At 40.7% G+C, this 11,549-nt stretch overlaps 1 protein-coding gene and 1 long non-coding RNA gene across 3 annotated transcripts in view; one reads left to right on the top strand and one right to left on the bottom strand.

Moving 5' to 3' along the window:
* Nucleotides 1-7,478, top strand: part of gba2 (glucosidase, beta (bile acid) 2) — a 16,552-nt gene extending 9,074 nt beyond the window's left edge. Inside the window, exons 7-17 of one of the 2 annotated variants that reach the window (XM_032544098.1) lie at nt 866-1,019; nt 1,788-1,913; nt 2,056-2,240; nt 2,568-2,672; nt 2,783-2,890; nt 3,055-3,206; nt 3,694-3,800; nt 4,632-4,774; nt 4,998-5,113; nt 6,161-6,352; nt 7,058-7,478. In XM_032544098.1, the coding sequence (XP_032399989.1) occupies nt 866-1,019; nt 1,788-1,913; nt 2,056-2,240; nt 2,568-2,672; nt 2,783-2,890; nt 3,055-3,206; nt 3,694-3,800; nt 4,632-4,774; nt 4,998-5,113; nt 6,161-6,352; nt 7,058-7,303 (1,634 nt within the window). In that variant the 3' untranslated portion in view covers nt 7,304-7,478. The remainder of the gene's footprint in view (nt 1-865; nt 1,020-1,787; nt 1,914-2,055; nt 2,241-2,567; nt 2,673-2,782; nt 2,891-3,054; nt 3,207-3,693; nt 3,801-4,631; nt 4,775-4,997; nt 5,114-6,160; nt 6,353-7,057) is intronic. The other variant, XM_032544097.1, reaches the window with a different exon arrangement.
* Nucleotides 1,711-4,757, bottom strand: LOC116707036 (uncharacterized). The gene is made up of 3 exons (XR_004336388.1): nt 4,630-4,757; nt 4,413-4,414; nt 1,711-3,796 (listed from the first exon to the last, which is right to left on the bottom strand). It is a non-coding gene; the product is annotated as an uncharacterized LOC116707036 (long non-coding RNA).
* Nucleotides 7,479-11,549: the final 4,071 nt, after the last annotated feature.

Here is an 11,549-nt window from a genome sequence, read left to right as displayed (position 1 = left end):
ATTATCACAGAAGGCATCAAAACTATGAATGAACACATTTGGAATCATATACTTAACAAAAAAGTGTGAAATAATTGAAAACATGTCTTATATTCTAGTTTCTTCAAAGAAGCCCCCCTTTGCTTTTTTGTTAGTGCTGCAAACCCTTGGTGTTCTCTCAATGAGCTTCATGAGGTAGTCACCTGAAATGGTTTTCACTTCACAGGTGGGCCTTGTCAGGGTTAATTAGTGGAATTTCTTTCTTTATTAATGGAGTTGGGACCATCAGCTGTGTTGTGCAGAAGTCAGGTTGATACACAGCTGACAGCCCTATTGGACAACTGTTAGAATTCATATTATGGCAAGAACCAATCAGCTAAGTGAAGAGAAACGAGTGGCCATCATTACTTTAAGAAATGACGGTTAGTCAGTCTGTAAAATTGTGAAAACTTTGAATGTGTCTCCAAGTGCAGTCGCAAAAACCATCAAGCGCTACAACAAAACTGGCTCACATGAGGACCACCATTTATTCCAAATTGAAAGCATACTGAACCGGCATGGCTACCACAGCCTCCTGTTGCGGGTATGCCAAGAGTGTGCAAAGCAGTAATTAGAGCAAAGGGTGGCTACTTTGAAGAAACTAGAACATAAGAGATATTTTCAGTTATGTCACACTTTTTTGTTAAGTACGTAATTCCACATGTGTTCGTTCATAGTTGTGATGCCTTCAGTGATAATCTACAATGTAAAGAGTCATGAAAATAAAGAAAACGCATTAAATGAGAAGATGCGTCCAAACCTTTGGCCTGTACTATATAGTTTTGAGTTTGATAAGAGATGCCAGGTATGACCCATGTTAACCTCCATCCCTGACTAACTTCCGCAGGATCCAGCCCGCCGACGCCTAAGGGAGAGAAGGTGGCAGCAGCGTTGGCTGCAGGCTGCTCAGTGCCAGCTCAGAGCCATAACCGCCTGGAGTTCTGCCTGGCCTGGGACATGCCCACAATCACCTTCGGCTCTAGAGAGAGGGAACACATCAGGTACGTCAAACACACAGAAAACACACATACTGTGAGGTGTTTTGCAGAAATGTAAAAGCTGGGGTTTGTCATAGGTACAGATAGATTTCTCCCTGTTTTTCTATTACATTTGTTGTTTTTAACTGAACAAAGACCACATAGTGTTTTTTTTCCCCCCAAGATTATTTTTTGGGCATTTTATTGACAGGACAGCTGGAGAAATGACAGGGGAGAGAGAGGGTGATTGACATGCAGCAAAGGGCCACAGGTCGGAGTCGAACCCCTGCGTCAAAGTATAGTAAATCTCTATATATATGGCAGCCCGCTTTGCCAACTGAGCTATCCAGGTGCCCAGTTTGGGTCATTTTCAGTGCTGGATACAGTGTTGAGTATTAACAAATATAATGGTTATGCTTATTTTTAAAACCCAGTCTCAGATGTGTTTTTGCATTTGTGACAAATTGCAGCCCACCAATTTGCCACGTATAATGTATTGTGGCCAAAGTACAACAGGCCTTCCCAAATGCAAAAAAAACCCTTTAGTGACAGTGAATTCCAAACAAATATACTTTCAACGCCTTGTCCTATTTTAAAGCCTCAGGCCCAACTGACACAACTTTGACCTCTAGTGGAATACTATGCAATGCAAGGCAAAAGATATACCTTCAAAGATACAAGACTTTTAAAATGTTAATCAAAATACAATGATTTCTGCTTTTGTATTTGCATTTGTTGAACATGCAGTGTCCTTGTGTCTCTAACATCAGCTTGTGGCTTTTCTGTGTCCAGGAGATACACGCGTTACTTTGGGACCAAAGGGGACGCGTCCCCCTCGCTCAGTCACTACGCCCTAACACACTACACACAGTGGGAGAAGAGCATTGAGGAGGGGCAAAGACCCATACTCCAGGACAGGTAGTCTGTACGTTACATGAGAAATAAGTACTAGCTTACAAAGACAATGATAAATTACAATGACCTCAACACCAATCAATATGTTTTTCTGTCTATGAATGCTTAAAATGTGTTTATCCTCTCACCTTGGCTTGTGTTGCAGTTCTCTCCCCTCCTGGTATAAGTCAGCCCTGTTTAATGAGTTGTACTTTGTGGTGGATGGAGGGACGGTGTGGACAGAGCTACCGGAGGATGCTGATGTCAGTGGTGGGGTGCGCAGTAAGGACGGGGGGCTGCCAGCTCAGCCTGCTGTCATCAAGGAGTTTGGCCGTTTTGCCTACCTGGAAGGTAAGTGCCAAAGAAACGTGTTAGTCTGCAAAACTAGACACAGTTTAGGGCTCAAATAATGAATTGATTAGTTGGACAAAAGAATTCCTCTGCAACTAAGCAAATAATTAAACATTCCCTGGTTCCAACTTCTTAAATGTGAGAATTTTGTGGATTCATGCTAAAACTTGCTCAGCCAAACTCATGCAATTGTTGTCGTTTATTGAAGAAAACAGAAGTCTGTCGCACAAGAGAAACTAACTTGCATTCAGTATTCAGGGTTGGCAAAAGTAAATCTGCCTAAATTAAATATGTGACCAATATTGCTATGTTATTGTTGTTTCCCAGGTCAGGAGTACAGAATGTATAACACCTACGATGTGCACTTCTACGCCTCCTTTGCACTTATCATGCTGTGGCCCAAACTTGCCTTGAGTTTGCAATACGATATTGGTGGGTGAAGTTCTTTTGTCTTAATGTTTTATCAATAATCTAAGCATGTGTATTTGAAAAAGAGCAATACAAGGACAAGGGTTTATTTAGGGGCATTAATCTCTTCTCAGCTGGCAGTGTGGTTCAGCATGACCCCACAGAAAGGCTCCATCTGATGAGTGGGCGGTATTCTCCTGTCAAGGCCAAAAATGTGGTTCCTCACGACATAGGAGACCCAGGTAGGAGAAAGACATTGTCATTAACTACAGGGATAACTCAATGTTTAATTTTAATAAGTTTAAGTGCATTTCTGTGCTGACATTTTAAAGCGGCTTTTTTACCGGGCAAGTTTTTTTACCGTCATGAATGGTCTCGCAGTATAACATGATGACTCTGTCCCTAGATGATGAGCCATGGCAGAGGGTAAATGCCTACCTCATCCATGACACTGCAGACTGGAAGGACCTGAACCTGAAGTTTGTCCTGCAGGTCTACAGGGACTTTCATCTCACACAGGACAATCAGTACCTGCAGGACATGTGGCCCGTCTGCCAGGTATAACTGATCCACATAGTCTGCATTAGGGCTGAATGATTTAAGGGGGGAAAGTCTAGTTGTGATTTTCCTGCCAGGTATTGTAACTATGATTCAATTTGAGTTTTTGTTTTATTTTTTTAGCTAGGTCTTGCACCTTCTACGATAATGTTATATAAAGTAATACAAAATAAATAAAAGATCCATTGAATATGTAAAATTTTTCCAGCATTTATCTTGTGAAAAAACAGTAAATATAATAATGAAAAGAGGAATAAAAAATATTAAATCAAATGTGACACCAAATAGTCAACTAAATATTTCACATTAATTGTCTTCACGATTCTTTCAAAAATTTGATTTTGATTTGAAAACGATTAATCATTCAGCCCTAGTCTGCATTTCAGATCCCATCTGTAGTGGTAACACAAAACAAGTTTGCTGGATTATATGGTGCTTGGTCACATTTTTATTACACTTAACTATCTCATCATGGTTGTTCTGCTAGGCAGTGATGGAGACAGAGATGAAGTTTGACTTGGATGGAGATGGCCTGATAGAGAACTCTGGATATGCGGACCAGACCTATGACGGTTGGAAAGTGACTGGACCTAGGTGAGAGGATGAGAAAAAAACATGGTTGCCCTGAAATAAACACTATTAGCAGACTGGGTAAACCCCGCCCACTGTGCTGGCTTTTTGATTTTGCACTGCAGCTTGGTCTGAACACTTGCACGCTTTAATTCTCCTGCTTTAGGTCACAATTTTGCGGGAACCAATCACAAACTGGCTTATCTGCCTGGCGCGCTATTTTCGGGTTGAACACGATGAAGATAGAGAAGCGACCAAGCAGTTTCTTGTTTACATTCAACATAGCGGCCACCAGACGCCACCTAAGCGCAGCAACCTGTTGATGCCGCTGGCGCTTCTATGTCACCCGGATTGTTGGTCTGATTGGTTGAAGGACTAACCAATTGCGTACATAGTCATTTGAACTATGCCCGTTGATCACGCCTCTTAAAATACAGAACCAACGCTCAATCTATTGAGCTTGGCTTGGTCTGGTGATAGCCAGACTACACTATCAGTAGAGATTAGGTTACAGAAATATCTAGATGAGAGTATCCCTTGTTCTGAGTACATAGGACTCCCTCCCTTGGGTTCTTTTAATCTTAGTGCTCTGTGATAATACCCAGTCACTATTTGCACACAGTCCACACCTAATACCACTTCAAATATAAAAATTCTTTTGACAAATTAGTAACCTTGAAAAAATTAATACTTATCTCCCAAAAATGTAACTCTTCTATTTTGATTAAATTACATCTAATCTAACCATTAAAATCTATTTTAATTTGAATTTTTTAATTTCTATTTTTATGTGACAAAAGTCACATTAATAAACCTATTTTCTCTGGTGTGGTTTTGTGTATTTGTATTCTACAGTGCATACTGTGGTGGATTGTGGTTAGCGTCCCTGTGTGTGATGTGTAAAATGGCCAAACTGGTGGACAATGAGGAGACATACCAACGCTATAGAGACATCTTGGACAGGGGCAGTGCTGCTTTTGACAAACTACTGTGGAACGGTAAGTAAATATCTATAAAATAGTAATATAGAAAGGGTAGTGCATATTTAAAAACCTACAAATTGTGTATTCTGATAAAATCTTGTGAAAAGCTAAATATTGAGAGGCATGACAAAGTCATTTGCTTATTCCAGCGAACTGTTAACACATCAATGATAAAAATAAATTAACTTGAGATGTAAACTGTCTTTCCTTTACTTTCTATTTTTCTTTTTATGTTTAGGCAAGTACTACAACTATGACAGCAGTGGGAGAGACCTTTCTAATAGTGTTATGTCTGACCAGTGTGCTGGCCACTGGTTCCTGAGAGCGTCTGGGCTGGGAGAGGGAGACTACCAGGCAAGTTCAAACACAAGCGCCACCTTTTAAACTGTAGGTAATAAGCCCCCCTTTTAGTAGAGGAGCTGTTTAGCTCTTCCAAAGCAGTGCAAGATGACATGGGGTACGTCCCATAGCACTTCAATTGCAACCCTGACTCCTCCACCTCTCCACCTGCCTCCCTTCTTTGCGTCTTAGTCCCTCCCACTGAGGTGGCCCAGGAGAAACGCAGGGAAACGACGTCCTTTCCTCTGAAGCGTGACATGAATTCGTCAGTTGTTTGGGCGGAGTTAGGAACTCATTCAGCTGCACGGCTTTTTTGGCTGCTGTCGCGTATCCTCAGCTATAGCTACTTGATGATCCCTCCTTGGTGCTCGCTCCTCGGTGCAGAAAAAATGCTTTTGAGATGGCCTTCACCGAGGAGAGACAGAACAACTTCTGGTTCAGCCGAGGAGCTATCATGTTAGGGTGATGAGATTCAGCATTGGATTCCTCTAAATAAATAGATGTAGCTTGTGTAGGTCCAACAAAGACGTGGAAATCCACAGGCACATTCGAGCAGGTCACAGGGATCAGCACGTTGTTGCTGAGGGATTTCCAGGAAATCCAGCCGATTCTTGGGAAAAAAAACAGTTTACTTTTATATACTGTATGTCACCGGTTTTATTTTCCAGAAACTGGATTAAACTTTCAGTTATCTCCTCCTTTAGCTACTCTCACTCCTCGTTCTGCTCTGCTCCATGCTGTCTTTGTTAGTTTTCCCCCGCTCACAGGTGTCTCATTTATTTCCTCACTTCCCCCACCTTCCTTTCACTGTTGAAAAGGGCTATTCTGTACTTTTCCCCTTTTCTGCTCTTATACATGCATAGTAGCAAATAGCCTTTTGAAATTTGTTGGAACGTTGTAAATATGTCACAGTACATTGTTTTTTGTTCAATGTTCATGACCTAACATCTCTTGCTTTCCCTATGCCAAGCTGCAAATTACACAAACATCAATAATGTAATTTTACATTAAGACGTGCAGCAAAGCATTGTGGTTTTAGCCTCATTTCCTCTCTCCCACCAGGCTTTTCCAAAAGAAAAAATCCGGAGCGCACTAAAATCTGTCTTTGACTTGAATGTAATGAGCTTCGCTGGAGGCCAGATGGGGGCAGTTAACGGCATGCGTCCTGAGGGCGTGCCCGACCGCTCCAGTGTCCAGTCAGATGAGGTCTGGATTGGAGTCGTGTATGGACTGGCAGCCACCATGATCCATGAGGTATGTGTGTGTGTGTGTTTTAGTGTCTACACTTTATCACAATAAAGTATATGTATAAATAATTATATGTATAAATTTTGTTGCTGTAGTAAACACTCACAAGTAATTTATCTTTCGAAGGCCTTCATTCTTAAGTTTTCAAAGTCTTAATATATTATCATAAAACAGTTCTTATTATAATATAATGTAAAATGTTGTTCTGTTAACTAACGGTATTCAATCTTCTCATCTGCCTCTTACCTAACCTAAAAGCCTATTTCCAAAGATATATAACTATTTCTTTAAGTTTCCACATGTTTGTTTAGGGACACTACCCTAGAAGAAGAAGTAGTAATAATAATAAATTACATTTTTATACTGCTTTGTCATGGACACCCAGTAGTGCTTCAGGGTGGGGGGACAACTCTCTACCACCCGGGTGATGCACCGGGTGGGTGCACCACACGTCAGCTTGGTAGAGAAGGAGGAGAACATGTTTTTGGTGGTGGGGGAAACCGGAGCACCCGTAGAAAACATGCAAACTCCACAAAGGCCCAGGACGACCATTAGTTCAAACCTGGTACCTTCTTGCTTTGAGGCCACAGTGCTGCAAGTAGAAGTAACTTGATGATGGTTGCCTGGCTAGATTTATTGACCGTGTGACATTAACTGAAATACTGCCTCACACCTCTGCGGCTGTCTTTTTTTTCTTCTCTTTTTTCTCAGGGTATGCTGGAGGAGGGTATGCGCACGGCGGAGGGTTGCTACCGAACTGTGTGGGAGAGGCTGGGCATGGCCTTCCAGACTCCTGAAGCCTACTGCGAGAAGGGCATCTACCGCTCTCTGGCGTACATGAGGCCTCTGAGCGTCTGGGCCATGCAGCTAGCCCTGAACACCTCGCAGAAGGATCAGACCACATCAGCTCAAACTGGAGCCGCAGACAGGGAGCGGGGACAGGACCTGAGCCATTAGACTGGTGGGAGGTACAGCGAGTTCCTCTGAAAACGACTTCCAACCTCTCCTGCAGCCACCACCCTCATCTGCTCCCCCCGCTCTGTATGACACAACTTCACTTTAATACTCTACAGTTGGTTTTGCTTCAAATGTTTTGAGACTCAATGTCAGAACTGTGATTTTTTTTTTTGTTGTTGATTTTTTTTCTTTTCTGCTTGACAAAGTCAGTAGTTACTGTAGATTATGGTATTGTTAGGTGAGGAGTTCCACATGTTTCAAGACACTGCAAATTGTTCCAGATTATTATTATGCCTTTTTAAAGTCATGCGGTGTTGGGTGGTCGTCAGGCAATGTAAAAATCAGAGCCAGTCTGTACTAATAATAAAAGTTGACCTTGTGTTTCAGCAACATATTGTCTGTTTGCACGCGCACACATGCAAGCACTACATTTCCCAATCCTAAATGTTTGTATATTTGGAACAAGTTTACATGCTAAATATTTGAAGACTGTTGTGTTATTATACCCTCACATGTAGTTATTATTGTCTTTAACAGTTAAGTACATCACAGGGCACGTTTATTATTTCAAGATTATTATCTTGAAATAATAAAGGTTTCTCGGGCTGAAATATACACTTGAAAAGCAAAGTCAATTTGAAGGCTGTACTAAGGTAATATGCGATGTGTAGTGTTAGAAATTGATGATTTTCCTTTCTTTTTTCTGTTTTTTTGTAAATGGCATTTGGTGCCTTGTTGCATGTTGGCCATATCTACAGTACATTAATATAGCGGCAACATTTGCAATGTTTTTTAAAATCAATACTCATGACAATCATGCTAAATAAATGACTGACTGAGATTCAACAGCAGATTCATTGTGTTAATCAAAATGTATATATATATTATTTTTTTTAGGGTATACAAATAATTAGTTGCTTGAGGTTATTAATGTCAAACCTATTCAAAGACATTTGGGTTTTATTGTTTCAATCTCCAAGATTGAGGCGATGAAATAAAATATTTTTTCAATAAGCTACAGGGATAGAGTTTATTGAAGTTAAAGTTACTCAAGATACAGACAGGTGACACGGAAAAACTGAATAAATGAATGAAGAAACCCAACATATGAGGACAAGGAATGACTGCATGGCATCAACAAAGTGGGCATGTCTGTGAAGGGGAGACTCATGGGTACTTTTATTCTGATATCTTCAGGTGAGTGGTCAAGTCATTCATTTCGCTGGCGATCCGGCTGTCGGTTTGTAGAAATGCTACAAAAAGTTGCTGTTATTTGCTCCTGTGTTATTTATTAACTAAGATTGTGTTCATTTATGGTTTATTTTGACGTGACGGTGGTCGATACTTTCTCAGTAACAGAGCAGTCAGTGCACAAAGTAGGCCAACAACTCATCTTGCTTCATACTATTTATTACCGAGTAGCGTGCGACTATTTATTACCATGTAGCGTGTGAAATGCCCAATAAACCCACAACCATCTTTACAATGCCAATCAGAAGAATTTAGCAGAATGTAGGCTACAGTCTCTCACACAAATTAGGAGAGGTGTAGGAAGTGCAGTGGGACAGAAAATGGCTCTTGATAATGGGAACTGTTACTGTAAATGTTACTGCTACAGCTAGCTTAGCTACATCTGAATGTGACAGAAGCTGACAAAATGAACTGCTGTTTTGATTGTATTTATGTCAGGATGCAAAGGCATGGACGACATCTGCTGGTAAAATGGAAAAACATTTTGTAGACAAAATGCTCTCGTAACCGTATGTAAGTTGTACTTAATTAAATGGTAAAATAATATAAAATATTCAGAAATGTAGTCTTATGTAAGGTGGATTGTTTTTCTTTTATTACTGTAGGTAATATATAAATACAAAATGTCTGAATGAATGATATAAAGCAAACATTGAGTTGTGTGCAATATTCATTCTATTATGCTTTTATATTAGATTAGATTTATCAAATAGTTGATAAATAAGTAATAATGGGGGAGAGCTCCTTGGCTTGGCTCCTTTTTCTTTGTATTTCTACATGAATGCAGGTTAATGCTGAGATACGTACAAGGCGGAGCACTTGGCCACGAGGAAGATACAGACAACGAGCAACCGTCTACAAGCAGTTTGGGCACACAACACCAGCCGGCCAGCAGGTCTGTGGACTCCACAACAGTACCGATTTGATTGAAAATCTTTTGTTTATTTTGATAATATTATGCACGTCAATACTTAAATGTGTGTTTTAGCTGTTAAACATAGTGTGTTTACAAAGTGAAGTAAAATTGTGTGAGTTTTCTGTTTCTAAATCTTTGCTTCATTGAAGAAGATTGATTACTTCTGCTTTTAAGTTTGTATTTACGGATGATTATGTAATTTCTAGGAAGATTTTGCAAATCCCAATACTTGTGTGTACGTATGTTTTGGCTGTTCTGTGTACTGTGTTTACAGCATTGATTTTCCTTTTTTTGTTTATTGTTCTGGGTACATTTTGATGCTGCTATTGTGTTATTGGTATTGAGTTATATGTTTGGTAATAAAAAGTAAACTGGCAAAACAAACGTTTTTTTTCCCGGGGTGGGGGGGGCTTAAAGAATTATGCTTAGGACACCAAAATGGCTAACAGCGGCACTGCTTGTAGCATCTAATGGTGTGGATTCCTTTTTTTAAAGTTTCAATCACAATTGGACTATTGACTTTAAATTCAATTATTTTTGATACGTTGGCATTAAGAAAAGGATGTGCCAGTTATTTTGCTGCTGGTTTCTGACCTATTCCCCTGATTACGGCAACAACCTTACTACAATTTACTTCAAGTTGCATGGTTATTTCAGCACTAGTTTCACAAAAACTGAACATTATAAGCATCAGAAAACATCTACAGAAATACAAGTGTCCATGCCATTATTTTTTGTATGTCCTCCAACCACTGCTTCTTGGGAGCAGCCTTTACAGAGGGGCAGTATACAAGTCCTCTTAACCTACCTGTAGTCCTCCAGGATGCGATCAGTCAGGGAGGAAGCAGCAGGCAGAAAGGACTGCTTTCTTTTGAGGGCAGGCAGCAGTCAGGGAGGAGGCAGAGAAATAGGGCTCAGTGAAGGGACTTGACACAGTCAAATCCTTCACACCCGCCAAAATGTCCTCTGTCTCCCTTGTGACGGAGTTCCCCTTCAGCGGCTGTCCAGTCTGACTCAGCAAGAAGACCAAGAAACTCTCCTTTGAAAAACAAGAGTGACGTTCACACACACACACACACACACACACACAGACACACACACACACACACACACACACACACACACACACACACCCCACACCACACACACACACACACACCATTAGTTTCCGTTTAATGTTAATATCGGAGCTGTTTCTTCTATGAGTATACATGTATGGTTTGCTTTGGCAGTGGGAGTGATACAAATACAGCCTTGTTGTATTAAAGTTAGAACACTAAAACCCCACAAACCAGAAGTATAATGTAGCCAGATATCAATTAGACATACCAGTGTATTTGGCAGGATGGAACAAATGCCCAGCCAAACACCTTCAGCTGTTGGTGTTGACAGAGTGGACCACATCCCCGGTGTTAAGGAAAAACTCAGGAGATTGTTCTTAGACAATCCGTTGGAGCTCAGTGCGCAGAGAGGAGAGAGAGAGAGAGAGAGAGAGAGAGAGAGAGAGAGAGAGAGAGAGAGAGAGAAAAGTGCGCTCATAAAAGTAAAAACAAGTAGAGACCGACAACCCCGTTAACGTGAAGCCGGGTATCTGAAATAAATCCAGGGCATGTTGTTCTTGCTTTGTAGTACAGGCTTCTGGTGTAGCCTATTTATTAGTGTCCTTTTTGCCAGGTCTGACAAGTGCAAATTTTCCCAAGTTTTCGAGCATTCCACGCCCCTCAAAAATTAGTGGTGTGCCGAATGTTCAACAACAGAAATTATTTAGCCTAAAATAGCAAAAAACACTTTCAGTATTCGACCGGCTGACATCACAACACCACAGCAAATCCCACAACATCACAGCACACCCTAACCCTAATTATGGGCATTCTCAATTGGTGACATCACCACAACACCTATATAACACACTTAATGATGGTGGAAATTAGGACAGAACGATATTGTGTTTTAGCATTGACATTGCGATGTGCGCATGCGCTACAATCACATTGCAGGACGTTGTGATGTTGACGCTCCTTTTTTGTTGCTTGATAGAAACTTTCACCGTTCTCCTTTTACATGATTATTACCGTCCGA

The sequence above is a fragment of the Etheostoma spectabile genome, chromosome 19 (genome assembly GCF_008692095.1).
Source record: "Etheostoma spectabile isolate EspeVRDwgs_2016 chromosome 19, UIUC_Espe_1.0, whole genome shotgun sequence".
Taxonomy (NCBI): domain Eukaryota; kingdom Metazoa; phylum Chordata; class Actinopteri; order Perciformes; family Percidae; genus Etheostoma; species Etheostoma spectabile.
The sequence above is the reverse complement of the archived record's forward strand: the minus strand, read 5'-3'. Positions and strand labels throughout refer to the sequence as shown.